Source organism: Nestor notabilis, unplaced genomic scaffold, assembly GCF_000696875.1.
Source record: "Nestor notabilis isolate BGI_N333 unplaced genomic scaffold, ASM69687v1 scaffold10826, whole genome shotgun sequence".
Lineage (NCBI taxonomy): Eukaryota > Metazoa > Chordata > Aves > Psittaciformes > Psittacidae > Nestor > Nestor notabilis.
Genome location: NW_009931546.1, coordinates 45,155 through 64,016, shown reverse-complemented (window position 1 = coordinate 64,016; position 18,862 = coordinate 45,155). Strand labels below are relative to the sequence as shown.

The following is an 18,862-nucleotide window of genomic DNA, read 5'->3' as shown; positions in this document are numbered from 1 at the left end:
TTAGTTGACTTTCTCCCTTTCTTTGTTACACAACAGGAAGTAAGGACGTTTGACAGGAGTATTTAGGAAAACAAAGTCCAAACATTTGATAATCAGTATAGCGTGTAATATTTTTAATAATTGAGTATAAATACTGGTATAATGGAAAAAAAATACATCAATTATTTCAACTAAACTGTTTCCTTCTAGGCTGGATATCCACATAACAGTTTTAAATAGCTATCAAACCAAAGTCATGTACCTCCTCAGACAAATAAGAAAGTTATCTCCAAGTCAAATACAAAAGCAAACACAGAAAGCAGTTGTTAGATGTATTTAAGGAATATGGTCTGTCATGGTGAGATCATCAGAATGGCATCAGAAAACAAAGAAAATTACAAAGAATGATAATGTAACAAAGCTGAGAAAACTTCCTCCATTCTTAATTTCTCATGTACTTTTGCTTATGGTTTAAAAACAAAGGTTACAAACAAGAAAATCTGAAATACTTGTTCTATAGGTACACAAGGTACTATCACAATACTCGTTTATAGAATATTGTATATAAAATATTTATTTAGAAGGAAAATGTGAACCTGATTCTCTAAGTGATCTAAGACATTTTTTTGTTTTAAATATTAGGAAATAAGGAATCATAATTCACCTTCTTTTGGACATGTTAGAATAAGTCTAACTTGCTAGGTGCTTCCCGCATAAAAATAATCTCACAGTAATTAGTAGAAACTACTAACATGAGAGATGACCAGTTAGACAAGATTTGCAAGTTACACCAAAATACAACTTGATGTTGAGAAGATACTAAGGACCTTGAAAATATGTTGTTAAATTCAATGCAAGGAGTGCGTGCTCTTCATTCTAGGGGAAAAACAGAAAAGGAAAGAACATTGGCTTTTTTCTCTTGAGTGTGAGAGTTCATTGCATTCATATATAGCTGGAGTTAGATAACACATGTAACCATTTGTCTATAGCTTGTTGACTTGCTATCACAGTCCAAACAGCACTCATATGAATAAATGAACAAATCCACGATACTTTATTCTGAATGGTATCTCCTGACAAGGGAAAAGCCAAAGACTGTCTCAAAGCAAAGATGGTAGCCCCTTCCCAACCTCATGGCTTGCATAACTTCTGCAAGACTGCATCTTTTTCCCATCTTTGAACAGGGGAGTTTCAGAGAATCTTTACTCTCTTTGGAATTCTAGATTGCTCCCGCTATTCTACATCGTCTCTGAAAAGGTATCCTTAAAGGATTAAAGAGCTCAGGGTCTACCAAATCATATACCCGTGGACTGCATTAATTATTGATTTGTTTACAACCTGGGAACAGGCATTTTTCAAAGGGCTGTGGGAATGAAAAGCGCTGGAATAGCTGAGCAGACATTTCTAATGCATGAGAGGACAGAGGGGACTGATCTGCCTGCAAACATCAGAGAGAAAGCAGTGGGCAGGTGCTAATAATGTTAATGTCTGTCCTGGTTTCAGCTGGGATAGAGTTAATCTTCTTCCTAGTGGCTGGTGCACTGCTGTGTTTTGGCTTAAGTCTGAGAATAACACTGATAATACACTGATGTTTTAGTTGTTGCTCAGTAGCACTTACCCCAATCAAGGACTTTTCATTCTCTCATACTCTGCCAGTGAGGAAGAGCACAAGAAGCCGGGAGGAAGAGGAGTCAGGACACCTGACCCAAACTAGCCAAAGGGGTATTCCATACCACAGCACGTCATGCCCAGTATATAAAGTGGGCAGAGTTTGCTGAGATGGACCAATTGCTGTTTAGGGACAGGCTGGGCATCAGTCAGTGGGTGGTGAGCAGTTGTATTGTGTATCATTTGGGGGTTTTTTTCTATTTTCCTTGGGTTTTATTCCTCTCTCATACACACTCCTTTTCTTCTTTTTCATCATCATCATCATTATTATTATTACATTTACCTTTATGTCAAACATTAAACCCACAGGTTTTATCTTTTTCTGATTTTCACCCCCATCCCAGCAGGGAGAAGAGGAGAGCAGCAAGTGAGCACCTGTGTGGTACGTACTGCTGGGGTTCAACCATGACAATGTCATGCTCAGCAAATCTGAGTTTGTTCCAGGGCTCTTGAAGGTTGTCTTCTTAATTTGCAAACTTCTCACTTCTCCTGGTTATTTATCTCCCCTTGCCCTCTCTCTTTGGCAGCAAGCCAGCTACCTCTGATGCCAGAGTGCACTGTGGTGCAGTAGAAAGAGAGCAAGAGGAGAAAGACCACAGGAGCAAGAGATGTTTTTAGTGAGGACTAGGACAGGGAAGAGAGAGTACAAAATTCACTCAGACGAAGTTCGCTAGTAAAAAATTCTCTCAGACATTGCTTCTGTTCTTTACAGAGGCCAATGATATGTTTTCACAGTTAACAACTCAAATCTAAAGATGTTTTAAACTAGACATTGGACAAATACCTGTGTGTCATGGCCTTTGCTGGGTTTCCATCACTATACGTCTGACCATGGAAACCTGAAGAAACAAGTTCAAATGTTGGTTGCCATTTTGGTTTTATTATGATTCCCATATTTATTCTCACATTAACTGATTTGGGTTATTGTTCCATTCAGAATAGATAAGTTTATTTTTTAATACTGTCCTGCGTTCAGCTACAGCAGTCATTTTTTCTACTTCTAGTAGCTGGTGCACTGCTGTGTTTTTGACTTTCAGTCTGGGAACAACGCTGATAACACTGATGGTTTTAGTTGTTGCTAAGTAATGTTTACTCTGACCAAGGACTTTCTCAGTCTCATGCTCTGCCAGGGAGGAGGGGAAGCCGGGAGGAAGCAGAGGCAGGACACCTGACCCAAACTGGCCAAAGGGGTATTCCATACCACAGCACGTCATGCCCAGTATAGAAACTGGGGGGAGTCACCCGGAAGGCCCAGATCGCTGCTCGGGTCGGGCTGGGTATCGGTCGGCGGCTGGTGAGCAGTTGTGTCCTCTCCCCTTTGTTATTTCCCTTATCATTATTATTGGTAGCAGTAGTGGTTTGTATTATACCTTAGTTACTGAACTGCTGTTATCTCAACTGGAGGTGAAATAATGTCTCAAAATGTTTGGCTACATTAAATGGAATCCAGAAAAATGGCCAAACGAAAACAAAATTTGAAAACAACACAAAGTTTTGCCTCTAAGCCAATGCTATTAAGAGAAAAAGAAAAAAAAAAATTATTTTCCCATTTCCATCCTCTGTAAAGCAAACAAGACTAAGCTGTCCTAATTCCAAAGCACAACTACTGGTAGAAAAATGCAACGCAGTTGAGTGTAATGCATATTACGTGCCAGAAAACTCTTAATGGTTAAGCTGATCTTTTTATAATAGATACTGTTGTCAGTGGAATTCTGGGTTTGAGTAACTAAATATATGTTAATAACACCATGGCTCTTTTGGACACACTTATGCTGCTTGGTATTTTTAACAGTGACATATATTTTCACTATTTTCTCTATGCCATTATAAGATTATTTCTCATTTATTTTGACATTTTGTATAATCCAAATTGCCACAGTTTATGGACTCATCTTGGGTTTAATATTCCCATCAGCTTTATGAGGATTCGTTTTCTTAACATCATAGGTTCAAACACAAAAGCGCCTCAGGGTAAGAATTGTAACCCTCAGGGACACCATCTTTAAGAAAGTTTCATCATCTCCTGATTTGAAAAAGCTAGCACTTGAGAAAATATCTTTGTTATAGAAAATAAACATTTAAGAATACCTAAGTCCTCAGTAGTAATGCTAGTACTGTTACATTAAAAATCTTACACAATTACAGCAATGAGTTAGACCCACCTAGTTTTGTCCCATCTCTGACACTAGTTTGTACCAATCTGCCTCAGATGGAGGTTTTGGGAACTCCCTCCTGCTCAGCTGACAGAGATAGAATTATGTGTCAGCTAATGTGGACCACATTATCCAAAAAATATAAAGCATGGCAGAATCCATGAAGCATGAGGCTAATATCCTCTATACAACAAACATAGTGATCACATATTCTGATATTCTTGATGTGCACAGTTTCTCATCCTTTTTCTGTATCTCCACGAATTCTTGATCAGAACAAAAACTTGTGACAAAAAGTTCCACAATTAAATAAAATACCGTGCCTGAAAAGTTCTTTCGTCAGTTTACAGTATTCCACCATTTTCACTTAATACACAGGAACATTCTCTCCTACTGTAAGGTAGAGGGGCATTCCCAGACTTCCATCTCTGAAGCTATCTCTGAAGGGTATGCCTTTGCCATACCCTTCAATTTGTTAAAAGGGAAATATGAATACGGAAAATGCATCCAGACTACATGAATCACAACATTCTGATTGTTTAGTTGATTCATCTTGAGCAGGCTTGTTATGAGTCTTTAAGTGAAGAAGAAACCTGAACTTGCATTCTTCAAGTGCTTGCACAGAGAGCTACACTTCTAATTCAGATTCTAATACAGATACAAGCACCCTCCTTTTTAGTATCAGGCTTCCAAATCTGAAGCTATAGTTAACTGGCAGGTATTTTTAGACAACAGAGAACATCTGTCGTAGGAATCACTATGTTTACAATGAACTGAGAAGAGAAGTTTGGGTGGGTGGGTTTGGGGCAATTTGGCAATGCTCAGATTGAGTCTTCTCTCAGCTTGAGTCTTTTTAGACCTTTTAGTTTTAAACTAGTCAATCCACACCTGTGCTTCTCACCATAAACCCCACAGCCTTAGTTCACCCTGAACTCATGAACTTCTACAACATCTTACTTCCAGGGCTTGGAGATTTTGGATTATTCTGATTCCATAAGCATATGTGAATGTTCCTCAGATCATAACAGTATCCTCACTGTACTTCTGCGATGAGGGAAGTACTACTGTCCCATTTGCAGAGGTGGGGAATTAACAGTAGGACTCTGCTGGTATCACTACAATGACAGCACTGTGTGCCTACTTGCCAAGGATTGTTTTTAAGTAGTTACCTCACGTACTCACAGGAAGGTAAATATAGATGTGGCATGAAGAATTTGGCACAGAATGGAAAATTCACCCAGGAAGCAGAGAAAACAGCCAGCCACACAAGTTGTCCTTGCCCTAGCTAATTAAATGCTAGTTGATGTATGAGTCCATTACGTATGAGGAGAGCTGAGCACATCTAGCTCACATGCCGACATCTGCATTCAGTCAGGTGAATCCCACCTCACTTTCCCAATGCAAACACACTTCACCTGGAGTGCTCTCTTCTATACAGTCAAGACCTAATTTTTCTTTTGTTATCATTCATACTTACCACAGTGGATATCACAGATCTGCAGCGGAACTGAATAATCTACATCTGTCCTCCAGCCCTTTTAAAAGAAAGAATTGAGGCTTATTCCCCTTTCAACAGCACTGTTACTAAACACTTGTGTTGACAAAATGATATTGCTTTATTAGTTCACACAAATGATTACGTTTTTTAATCTCTTTTTATATATATGCATATGGAGATTGCTGGTCTGTTGTATATTTACTGAGTTGCAATCACTTTCAGGTTTCTAAATGATAAAGCTAATCAGGTGGGTTTTTTTTTTTTTTTTTCAGGGGGAGCTTTATTGTGACAGATAATGTCTTATTTACAAAATAAACTATTTATATACATAAGCATCAATTTTATCACCAAATCTGATTTTCTCTAGGGAAAGGACTGTCATTACTCAGAAGGCTCTTGCCAATCTCACTTTCATCTTGTCCCTTTCTTCCCAGTACCAGAAAGTGAAGCTGACAAGGGCTTCTCCCGGTGTCGGCTGAGAACATTAACTCCAGAGATGAGTAAACCTACCAGCTTCATGCTCATTTTCTATTAATGTAGTCTTAATAAAGTTCAGCTACAGAAACAGTGTGCAAAAACGTCAGAAATCGTTTTCTTAGCTCTGCTTTCAGGAGCACTAGTTCTCGCGTGCTACGATGCACTTACCGTGCTGTTTGTTATATGCCTAACCTCCAGCTAATGTCAATCTTTGAAAATTTACTCATCTATGATTTACTTGGATCTTTTGATACCTTGGAACTTTTTATTACAAAGGAATGCATAAAGACAGGATTAGCAATTTCCTGTTGATATCCCTTTATCTGCCACTGACAAAGTAGCAAGATCATGGAGAGCAACTTCTCTGTTAATTAATGTCATCTCAACAAGAGGTGGTGGCAGCACATCAAGCTATAAATAATGCTCTTTTCTAGCTCTGTTTTCACAGGACTCAGATTTGGCTGGGAGGGGAAAGCAGTGAGAGTGCCTGCTGGTTTTCCTTTTTTTGATGATTTGTTTATTTCATACAGAGTACCAAGCAAAATCAGGACACATACCTGAATGCAAAATGTTGACCCACACATTTCCCGTGACATAGTGATTGATACAGAATCTCCCTAATGAAAAGAATTGAAAACTATTATTTTCCATACCCTGAAACAATGAAAATGTATTGTGTCTCTCCAGCATTTTGGTTTGTTTGCAAATAACACTACGTGTTCTATTCTGTCAGAAAATTAATGAAGTATATATTCATTATGGAAGGTCATTTATTTTCAGAGATATCCCCGTAACTCAATGACTGTAAGTAGTGGTGTAGTTTTGCCAAGCACAATGTGGGCAGCACAGGAAGAGAGCTAATGTTCCTGCATTTTTTGAAGCACCAAAAGGCAAGACATCCTCCCTGCCGTATCTGCTCACACCATGTTAGCCAATGACCATTTTCACTTATTTTCCTGGTGTACATGAGTTCAAGGAATGAGTCTTTCTTTACAGTTCTTCTGGATTTCTCACCACATTGTATGCTAAGAACAAGTTGAGCCTCGGGGTAAAATTGTTCTACATGACTGTCCTGAAACTTAATGTTTGATTGTTTCTGGTTTGTCCTCAAAATAATGCTAGTTACTCCACTAATAGCTATGAATCCTACACTGCTCTTTTTAGCGTGGCAAACTCCAAAAATAACTGGAGGCGAATTAGATGAACATGTTCTTTTTCGAACACAAATTCACAGGGATTGTACAGAATGAACATTGGTTTCTGGGAGCAGAGAGCTAAGTTTTGATGAAAACTTTGTGTACGTTTCTCATGGTGTTGAGACAGAAAATGTATGTAATTTATTTGGGCTTCCATTCAGTCACAGTAGCAGAGAATATAACAGCTTGTACCGGAGGGAAGAAAACGGCATTTTTAAATGCATCAGTGCCCTTCACAAAACACACACCTCAAAACCAAGCTGTGACTTAGTGGTGCCCCACCATTACCCTTCCCACTTAACAACTCACATAGAAAACCTTTAAAACTCTAAATTCCACATATTTCATGTGAAAGATGCCAGTTGAAGGGACAGATTTCATGTGAAAGAAGCCAGTTCAGTGCCACTGTAAGTGTTCACTGAGCACAGTGTTTGGCAACTCTTCTACTGTACCTATCTCCATCTCTGCCAGTAATACATTTCCCCGGATACCTTGCCCCCCTAGGACAGGCTTTAGATAGCACCACCAATGCCCTCTGTGGTCTGTTGATTTGGATAGCTGTTTCTTCCCAGGCTTTTCCCCGTGATTATTCAGCTCTAGGATCTCATGCAGGAGCAGTTATATTGTTCCGCTAAAGTATGTTCCCAGCTTGAGCAGCAGAACTGAGTTAGGAAACTGCTTTTAACAGCTGCTCTGTCGCATTTAGTACCAGAGGTGTAAGAGCTAAACTGATACATTAGAAAATTAATTTAGCTGTCAGAGCCCACCCTTTTCAGTTTAAGAAGTCCTTATTCATAGCTGCCTGCTTCATATATACCCCTGGTATGTGCACCCTGCACAGTGAAAGCATCAGAGGTACTTCAAAATTTCACAGCAGCAGCATATACATGCATACACTGGCAAGAAAGAAGTACAGATGGAATATATCCTAAAAAGGGGAGAGGTGTAGGAGATACAGCATGCTTCTCTCTTCAGCAGAGTGAAGTCAATGGGCACAGTCAGGAATAACAGTAGAAATCACAATATCTGGATTTCTCAACTTTGTCAAAGTCCATCATGCAACATCTCATATACCTTGGTCAGGGGAGCCAAGTGCAGAAGCACACATTTGGGGGTGGACATTAATACTCTGAGGAGCTGGCTCCTGAGCCAGCTGGATGCCGTTCAGCATAGTGGTCCTAGTAGCTCCTAGGACGTATCCTTCTAATATTCTCCTATTAGAAAAATAATGCTATGGCCACTCTTCTGCTCTTTGACCCCACATTCCAGATGTACCTCTTGCTAGATCACAGATCAGGCCAACAAAGTAACTCTGGTAGGCTGCGCTGAATGCCAGGGGCAGGCCACGGTGCTGCACTGAAAATGTGTGATATAGGCTTAGATGCAAAAGAATGACTAGTTGTGCCTGAAACAGAAGGCACTCTCCCATAATCTTTTCCCTCTCTCCCCCGGCTTTGCTGGAAGTTGCAGTTGTGTACTCACAAAGCCTGCTGGCTCAAAAAGCTAATTTGGCTGAAAACTTACCTTTTTTGAGTGTTGAGTTTGTTTTGGCAGCTGTGAAAGTTAGAGTGGCTCAAGATCATCACGGATTTATGCCTCGAGTCTTACATTCCATGATGTGAAATTTGTCAGGTCAGCTGTACCACTGACCCACGTATGAAACACTAACATTGTTATATATATATAATACAAATACTACACCACAAAAATGGTATTAAAACAATATTAAGGTTCCGGTCAATAGTCACTTCCTTTGATGTGACTCATTTGACTTTGGGATCTTTATTTATTTCTTGCTTCAGTGTGAGATCAGAATTAGAACTACAATTTTAAAAATGTTCCAGTAATTGTTCCAATATGTACATGGGTTTATTAATGCTTTCAAGCTGCAGAGTAATAAACAGAATAATAAATAAATGAATGCAGCACGACATGTCTAAAAGTCTTAGAGTGTTTAAGAAATAATATATACAAACCACAGAGACTGAACGGTGCATCCCAAGAGATTCACACGAGGCCATCTGCGTCCTGTTGCACACAAGTACTGAGAACTGTGCCTTGGTTTGGGATGTGAAGAAAACTTGTATTTGTTCTGCAACTGCAGCAGTTCTCATTTTCCAAGCTGATATTAGGGGAAAAGACTTACTTTTAGATGTACAAGGACATATATTCTAAATTGTTATATGTAAAATAAAAGCCTTTTTTGTTTGTGAAGTGCCATCAAGTGATATGCAAGTAAACTTTTTCATTCCCACAAGTTACTTTTTATACTGGTAAACACTTGATCTACTGCAGTTACAGAGAAGTAACAAGCCGTCAAATCTCTTTGCCATAATTTACAAGCTACAGTGTTGTGAACACATCTCGCTTACTAGAGAAGGCTCATACCTAGTGACTGATTTAAATATTTTTCACAATTTCATATCATGTAATTAAAAAGTCTGTATTTACCTGGAAATTCTCCACGAGCAAATGGACATTTAACCCATGAGCCTTGCTTGGTTGTAAACTGAAAGCAGAGAAATCTGTTAGGAAAACTGAATTTTCAGTTTCTAGCTGTGGCTATAGATTCATTCATACAGTGCATTCCAGAAAGTTGGAGAAGGTGAATTCACAGCTTTTCTGCTCTATGATATCTTCCAACCCTTGATTTAAATTAGGTCCCCCAATTTTTCAGGTATTTATACACATGCTTATTTTAGAGAAACATGTATTTCCATTGACTTAAAAGTAATCTAAAAGAAAACAATAATATACCTATGTTAACCTTTTTTTCTCAACTAGAGTAATAAGTCATTCCATTAAATGTAGTGTATTGATCATTTTTATTAACAAGTATTTAATATGGAAAATCTTTTACATTGTTTAGTGCTTACTTCAGAGTTTACATTGCCCTAAAACATTTTTCCCTGCTTTTCTTAAGCAGACAAAACCAAGCATACAATCTGACCTGTGTCCTATCTATCACTGCTGTTGCACTTCCAAAGAACCTCCTTTTAATCCAATCTTCCACATTATTTCCTTCGTTCTTACTTCCCATTCAGTAGAGCTATGGAATAAAATATGGATCCTAAAGAACATTAGCAACTCATTTTTTTAGAGCTGACAGAAAGAGGGCAATTAATAGGTATTTTACAAAGAAATGCCTTTACCTTCATGCAAAGCCTTGGGTGAGTGTCCACACGAGAATACTTAACCTGCTTGAAAAGAGAGCACTCAGCATTAGCTAGTTTCATTAACTAGTTTCACAGAATCAATTACTCAAAATTTTCATGGTTGATTACTGAGAAAGGAACTGGTTTGTTTCCTTTATAAACATCCCAGGAAATTAAGCACATAAAATAGTAAGAATAGAAACAACCCCTACTTTGGATTACTGAATAATTCACTTCTTTTTATCTATAACATGTAGCATTCTATATAGTCAGTCTGACCCATTAGAGCTAAATTAATTGATTCTGTGGTGGTGCCTGTACAAAATTCTGATTACACAGTCTTGTTTCAGTCCCTTATTTACCACTCATCAACAACTCAGCAGAACATTTAGACATACACCCTCAAGTGTTGTACCACATTCACTTCAGAAATATTTCAAGTTTTTAGTATCCCTATTCCAGAAAAATGTTAAAAGTAGTCTGAATTTTAGACATCCACTTAACTGACCTACAAAATGTTGTTTTCCTAACACCTGTTTACCCACCAAGGGCTTCACCACAAAAAGCCTTGTCTTCTACAAACAATTACTACCCATATAAGTGATCTTTCTTAATAAACACTGTTGCTCCAGCAAGTGAGCACAACACATGGCATTGTGACCAAACACCTCTTTCCTGTAACTTTTTTGAGAAAAACACAGTGTATACCCTCATGTATACCTACAATAGGGTCACAGAAGATAGTTCTGTAAGCGTCCACTCAGATATGGAGACAGCATTGCCATTGACAGAGAAAGCCCCATCCTAATTAGAAGAGTTATGTAGCTTTTGCACCTAGGTCAGTACATGGGCATAGTATCAGAGGATGGAGCATTGTGTGGATTTACTGGGGGAGCTAGCACTACCTGAGGAACCTCTGCAGCCATGTCCTGCACACTTTAGAGAAGTTTCTCAGGGTTACGGTACTCTAAATGAACCAAATTCAATATCAAACCTTTTAGAATTAATCAGGGGGAAAAGGAAAATTCATACTGTACATGAATATTAATATTCAACCAGAAAATGCAATGAATAAGTACACTCATTGTCTGTAATAAATTGACATTGGGTTGTGTTCCAGGTAATGGAGATGACCACTGCCAGCCAAACCTCATTTTAGGTTTTTCTGTTTTTCTCCTCTTCAAGCAAAGAGTTGTGCTTGTTGTCAGCAGATGACAAATCCCACAGGGGCCACTCACATGTGCAAAATTAAATATATTTGTCTTTGTAAGGTCAAATTTTTGTTGAAAACCATAAAATGGTGAATCTGAAGAATCACTAAACACTTGACCAGGAGTTCCTAATCAAAAAGCATTCAACAGTCTTGAGTCAGCCCCCCCAGATTATATCATCAGAATAATACTTATAAAGTTTCAAAAACTAAGAATTTGTATTTGATTTTATCTGCCTTTTCAGTTGTTACCTCAAATTTTTTGGCTCCTCTCCACAATCAGTAAACCCTGAAACCTACTTTTCAAGACAAAAGCCAGAATTCTAACCAACCTATTTCATAAATCCATAAATCAGCACCATGAGACTTCAGCTTGAAGTGTGAGGCAGTTCAAGATACATGTCATAAAAACCCTTTTCAATTTTAGAACATAAGTGCTAGAAGAACTGAGGGACCCAGAATTTCAACATGCACAATTTCAAGACATTGGGCCAGGCTGAGGAAGGCATTTCAAGGAGATCTTGATAGAGTACAAAACAGTTGTGCCTTACCAATGTACCATCATGTCTCCAGTAAGATTTAAAGACATTTAGCTTCATCTCACTTACAGTTTAGGTGTGTAAATGTTAAATATCCAAATCTGCTCCAATCACAATAGACTCAGTTAAAAGAAAGAGATACTTTCACAGGGAAATCCTTCCTATCTTTCTTTTATGCTTATCTTCAGACGAAAAGAACTGTTCTCTCAATATGTCCCTTTCACTTAGTTTAAAGGGAATCTGACATGAATAGCCTGGACTTGAACACCTATCTTTTAAAAAAGTCAGGGCGGATGAATCATGCCTTTACTGTAAATGAAAAGCAGACCCTATTTACCCCAAAGAACTTAGCAAACATTACTAGCTTCACAGTCATCTCCACTTTTTATTTCTTAATAGTGAGTCAGTGAGCATTTTGAATGAATCATGTGGTTAGTGTACAAGAACAGACTGTGTTTATGAATAGTTTTAAGTATCAAAGAAGAGAGGAATTTGCAACTGCTTTTTTTTCCTAAGTCTAGCTCTTCACATTATGCCTTTGATGACAGCTTTCAATCTCACAGTTTGAATAAATCTGCACAGATCTTACTTTCTCAGGAGAACTTCTGGAAGAGTTTTGTATATCTTCACAGTAGTCATTAGACTTCATTAACCTGCATAGGTTAACCATGACAAGCACAGGACAGGCTGGCTCCCAAGCTAGGGTTTGTGTCACTGGGTTATAAACAATATTATCCCATAGCGCCTTCGTATCTGTGCACAAAGAGTGGAAACATTATTAAAGATGTCTAAAGATGAATCAAAATTGCTCATAAATCTGACACCTATACATATGCTTAAAACCAAAACCATTGCTTTTCCATTTCCTTGACATTTTCACCCATCAGAACTGCAGTGTTGTCCTTCCTCTGACTACATAAAGCTTTGTAACCTATGCTTCAGCTATCCCCACAGTCCTGATTCAATGGCATCAGAGAGGAGAATGACTGCAGTTGGAGGGGAAGGAAAAGATGCAGAATACAGAAGGAAGAAAGGAATCATGGGATCCATGAGCCAGATTTCCTGCACTTGCAAAGCATAACTGTTCCAAGCACAGGAAATAGGTAGGAATAAGAGAAAAACTGGGAGAAAACAACCTGTGCCCCATGAGATCCAGCCTCAGGCTGAACAGCTACTAAGAATAGAGGTTAGGACTTCTTACTGAAGATGTCCAACAGGGTTTGCTTCGATGACCTTTAAGCCAGATCTGACTACATGGCATAGACATAGTTACAGACAGAGCTTAAGTACTCCTATATATGCTCTCTACTGCATAAATGGAGAAAAAGTTATTTATTCTAACTGCACTCCATTGCTACAAAGGAATGGTGGTGTCATAAACTCTATATTCTTCCACAATAAAATGGAAATAAAGGCTGGGCTTACTAAAGAGGAAAATCTCTCCTCGAAGTCCTCTTCTCATAGCAGTATTGCAAAGCTAACCTCAGTGGCTTTTCCTCCTTCTGGCCAGTTTGTGTGTGATTTAGAAAATGTGGGAAATTACTGGAAAGTTACTTAGTATTTATATTGGCATAAACTTGGTGAACAATTTGGTCTGAGAGTAAGTTCTTTAGTCTACCCACAATGTAACAAACCAAAATGATGATTTCCTTGAAGTTTTGCAATGTATGGTTTTCACTTTAAGTGAATTTCAAATTATGACTTACCACTGGAGCTACTCATATAAAAAGTAATCACATAGTACTTGCCATTTTCAAAGGGGCAAAGTTGTATCCTCCTTGCATCTGGAATTGCTAGCCAGCCCTACAACCCAAAAAGTGGCCATTAGCTAGAGGTTCTCAGATACAACGTTTTTTAACATTTCAGTCGGAATGAGACAGAAAACCTTTCCACCAAAGATAAAGATCCTATGTCTATTAGAAAGCTTTGGAAGTAGTTTTTTAAAAGGAAGTTTTGCACTAGATATCTATTTTATTGTTTGACGTTAAGGGAATTGGAGCTGATGAACCAAGGGGATACCTTCTAACTCTATATTCTTACTATTTCTGAGTCATATACTTAGCCCAATTTCCTGTAGAAAGCCTTCCAGTTTGGTTTTCCTTAAGTTTCTTACAGTGTCATTACTTTCCAGGGGTATCAAAAGACATTCGAGAATCACAATATCAAATCTCTTGGCCTTTGTAGTGGTAAAAGATGTATCCTTAAAATCTGAGGACTAAAGCTTAACCCAACCTGCAAGTATACATGCATGGCTGTTATTATACTCTAATTATTTAGATTAATGTGCAAATGTTTCTCTTACTGACAGTTCCCATCTGTTTGCTCAGCAATAGTATTGTGGAATTTTCTGTGTATACCCTGAGAGGAATAATATCTTTCCAGTGGCCTCACACTTTTCAGAGTGGAATAAAAAATCCCTAGGCATGGAAAAGGCCCTGTGGTTCAACTTGCATATTAAGGTATGTGACTTAGGTGCCTACAGCGTACACATCTGAGTGTGACTGAAGTGCCACAATTACTATTACAATAACCATATGGAGATCTAGCCAATGCAGTCTACAGTGCTATCCACCACATCTCAAAATAGCCATCAACATTTGGCTGGTTGAGTAACTGACCGCATTAACTAGATCTCCACTGAATAAAGAGTCTGGATATCTAACTAACTTGTAGATAGCTACATCTGAACATCGACATTTAGGTATCTTAATCCATGAGGTTTAAATCCTATCCCAGAATTCCCTGAGAAACTAGGTTCACATAGTATCTTTATATCTTACCAAGATTATTTTAAATTAGTCTGATGACTTTTTATTACTTTCTATGAAAGATATTCCAAAATCTCACTTCTCAGATCACCAGGGGAAAAAAAAAAATAAAAATAAATAAAAATCTGCAGCTATCCTGAATATATTCATGGAATGAAGTTTATCTCCTTTCTTGTGGCAAGAATGGCTTTACTTTAAAATCTATTCTTTTTCCATATAAGTGACCCTTCTGATCTGTATTTAGACCACAGACGTATTTTCTATTTATGTGTGTTTTACGAGGCTAATGAAAACATGTTCTTTGAATCTTTATGATAAAACAATCTCTCCATTCCCCAGCCATATTAGATTTTTTATGTACATCTTCCATTTGAATTAATCTTTCTTGAATACAGATACAAGAAGTGTCTACAGTATTCAAAGAAGGCCTTGCCCATATTTTCCTGTTAGCTTGGAATAATCTAACACACTAGACCTTTAATCACATTAACATCATGTAAGCATGTTCATTTAATCATCCTGCAATGAACTATTACACCCAGATCTTTTTTCCTGCACCGTTATTTCTAAGTGAAGACTCGCATCTTACAGCAAGAATTCTTTTTATTAGAACAAGTGCATGAACTTGCACTTCATACATTACACTTTATCCTCCTTTACTTATGTCACATATAAAGATCTCTAGTCTCTTCCAGTTATCCTGACCCTCTTCCATTTGATTAAACCTCTCAACTGTGATATCAGCAAATCTTATTAACATATTCCCACTTTTTGTGCCCATGTCACTGATGAAAACATTTATATAAAAACTGCTCTAAGTGTGGTCCTTAAATAACCTTCCCACTAGCACAGCCCCATTCAACATGAGTAGTTAAGTTAGCCCTCCAGCTAGGTGTTATCTACCATACAAATCTTGTTCTCACCCCCAGCTTCTTCAGTTCCTCTTTTAGTTTCTCATGCAATACTTTATCAGATGCTACGCTGGAATTCAGTCAGATTAAATTTTCTTTCTTTTCATTACTTAGAAAAAATCAGTCAAATTAATCTTACACAATACTTTCCATAAATTAATGTAAATTGTATCCCATTTTCTTATCTCCATGTTTTAATTAGTGTTTCCTAAAAAATCTATTTTACACTTACATAATCATAAAGTCTGACAAGCCTTAGTTAAAAACTAAAAGGAAAACTAGAACCTTTTTCCTACAGGTTTTTCCTTCTTTCTTAGCACAAATCAGACACAAAATTTCTTTAATCAGAAACACAAGTATATAGTACATTCCAGATTGCATTACCTCAATGCAAAGACAAGGGAGTAGCTGAGAATATTTCAGAGAAACTGATTTTAATGATTCCTTCCCTTTTATCTGAAATTAAAAAGACAGTCATGAAGCCAGGACAGTAAAATTACTTTTAATAAAGCTAAATAAAGCTATAGAAAGCCATTTCCTATAGAAAGCCATCTCCTATAACTATGACCTCAATGAGCATTTCCACCTACAAATCACCCCCCACCAGTTCAACAAACTGCTTTGAGCTTTAACTCACCACAGCAAATGCTCCTACATCTTCACATGTAAACCATTTGTGGCACAGGCGAACATAATAATCTTGATCTCGAAGAAAGTTGGATACATTCACTGAAATAATTTTCCTTGCTCTGTCTACATTATAATCAAACTTTCCAGCTGAAAAAGAAAATTGAAGCATGAAATTCACATCTGTTACTTTATTACTTTATTCTTTCTATTTTGTTATTTATTTAGAAAAGGTATAACTTTATATTCTGATATTTCTAAAGGTATTATTTTGTGAGATACAATAATTTTCATGAGAATAAATTTCAATATTATTCTGTTTAAAATTAGTACTGGCAACACTGAGAGGCCAGGACACCCACTGATTGTACCTCAACCTGAGTACTTGAAATCTTATGTAGTTAATGTACAAATACCTGAAATATACACACTGCAGCTACTACAAAAGCTGATTATAGCAAAGTTGTAATTTCATTACATAGAGAATATCATGGAATCATAGAATAGTTTGGATTGGAAGGGATCTTCAAAGCTCATCTAGTTCAACCCCCCTGCTATCTAACATTTGCAAGTCAATATAAAGAAACACGCCTTCCAGGACATTACCTATCAACTACATGGTAATTATAAGTAGTGGTGGTTGTAAATCACCAGTTTTTTCCCTGCTTATTCAGCTAAGAAAACATTTCACTGTATAGGTCACCAGAAATATTTCACAGCTTTAAATTGTATAAGAGATCAACTCACCTGAACAAGCTGGAATATATTTTCCCAAATCACTGTTTCTGCAATCTGCAAAATAGAAGCTAGAGTTTTCTTCAGTGCTGCTTTATTTATGTAACTGTGTAAACAAACTGCCGAATTATCCAGTAGCTTCCCAACAGGAAACCTGTCTCTTACACCTGTTCTTAAAGGCAGGTATACATCCGCTTCTAGGTAAACAGCAAAAACGAAAAGTACCCTTTCCACACACAGAGATTATATCAAAACTTGCCTTAAGCAGCTATCTCACCAGTGTGGGGTTTCTACTGGAAAACCTCAGCAGCAGTTTAAGGTGGCAGTCTCAATTATAACACTGCACTTCTTTACCTAGTACCTAACAGGAGTTTAATCAATAACAATAGTAATAATTGTTGTTATTGTTACTATTGCTATTATTATTATAGTTATTATTTCAGTTATTCTTTCCTTGAAAGCTATTCTTGTTGTTTACCAAGCACATTCCTCTATCATAAACAACTTCGTATTTTTGCTATTCTGACTGTACTCTAGGCTTAGAAATAAACGCCTTATTTAGCTCCCAGGGAGAGTTAGAGCCCAGGCAATACTTCCAGAACTAGTATCTAATATTTGTACCTCCAAAAATTAAATCTTGATTTAAGAACACTAAATCAGCTCATGATGTGCTGCCTATTGTTTTCACCTCTCCTTGCTTAGAGCAGCACTTTGTTCTCATTTCCCACACAGCTCTTTTTCCCTGGTAAATATTTCCTATTTTCATTTGTCTACTCACCCTTACTGTCTTAAGAGTGTCTTAAAACTCATCTTTACAAAACCTTATTTCCCCCCCCGCCCTTTATTCACAAAGTGCATTTCTACTTCAATAGTGAATCAGGATTTATCAAGAAAATGAAAGGCTTTTCAAATACAAAAAAGCTTTACTTCTATGAAAACATGAAAGAGCCACAATATGCCTGATACTATGTGGAAGGGATGACACTATACCAAGGGGAAAGGGCAAGAGCCGCGCACCTGCAGGCTCTGGAGACGGGAAGGCAGGACGGTCCCAGGCACTGGATTGAACATGGGGACCCATTTCACTTTTTGCAGCACCATTTAGTGCACTTTTTTCTACTAGATGTACTGCATCTTGGTTGGACCACAGTGCTGAATCTATTTTTATATGCATATGGTAGGCACTTTACCCCAAAACCATGGAAAAGTGATACCTATTCTTATCTAGTTACATGAAAACAGATGATAGAACAGCTAGCTAATGAAAGTAAAATAAATTTCTTTGCATTTTCTTATTGAGTTTTCCTCAGTCTCTGAAACCACCTGTGGCTTAACTATGAAGAAAGGCAGAGGCTCCATTTTCTGCACAGAGAGTACACAGGACTGAACGAGCAGGCAGAGAAAGAGCACGTGCCAATCACAAGAAGGCCGATTACGATGAATGCATAGTGTAGTTCAGTTTCCCATGTACTGTTAGATATAAACTCTGGTCTCTCTTTTTTATAGGAAGTCAGACATTCATATGCACAAAATAAATCATCAAAAGGTAGAATAAGACTGGTCCTTGAACACATGAGCTGCCATCAATTAGATCAGCGTATCCCAGAACATGATTTGGCTTTGCATTTGGGGGGTTGTGTTGAGGTTTTTCTTTGAAATGGTGTTTCCTGAAAAACATCTGGTTTAAGATGTTTTCCTACCTTCAACATAGTATTCCTGACTCAGCTTGACTTCGCAGTAATTTGGTACTGTTTTCATGGTCACATAGATGTGTTGTGCTACATTGACTTCAATGCAATTGAATTGTATATGTACCTGTTTAAAACATTTATAAAATCAAGTTTGTGTGTGACTTCCAGAATACATGAAAATCATCGGTTATCAGAGCTAAGCAAGTAATATTCTTTGATCAGATATATTTATATTTATATTCATATTTATATTTA

The 18,862-nt window shown here is 37.6% G+C and overlaps 1 protein-coding gene across 1 annotated transcript in view; it reads right to left on the bottom strand.

The window, feature by feature from the left end:
- Nucleotides 1–827: 827 nt before the first annotated feature.
- Nucleotides 828–18,862, bottom strand: part of LOC104406861 (putative interleukin-17 receptor E-like) — a 44,567-nt gene continuing 26,532 nt past the window's right edge. Inside the window, exons 5-16 of the mRNA XM_010015968.1 lie at nucleotides 18,617–18,731; nucleotides 16,929–16,973; nucleotides 16,192–16,331; nucleotides 15,939–16,010; nucleotides 13,624–13,678; nucleotides 12,465–12,628; nucleotides 10,124–10,168; nucleotides 9,423–9,480; nucleotides 8,948–9,093; nucleotides 5,278–5,335; nucleotides 2,432–2,486; nucleotides 828–855 (exon numbers count right to left, since the gene is read on the bottom strand). Of these exons, the coding sequence (XP_010014270.1) occupies nucleotides 828–855; nucleotides 2,432–2,486; nucleotides 5,278–5,335; nucleotides 8,948–9,093; nucleotides 9,423–9,480; nucleotides 10,124–10,168; nucleotides 12,465–12,628; nucleotides 13,624–13,678; nucleotides 15,939–16,010; nucleotides 16,192–16,331; nucleotides 16,929–16,973; nucleotides 18,617–18,731 (981 nt within the window). The remainder of the gene's footprint in view (nucleotides 856–2,431; nucleotides 2,487–5,277; nucleotides 5,336–8,947; nucleotides 9,094–9,422; nucleotides 9,481–10,123; nucleotides 10,169–12,464; nucleotides 12,629–13,623; nucleotides 13,679–15,938; nucleotides 16,011–16,191; nucleotides 16,332–16,928; nucleotides 16,974–18,616; nucleotides 18,732–18,862) is intronic.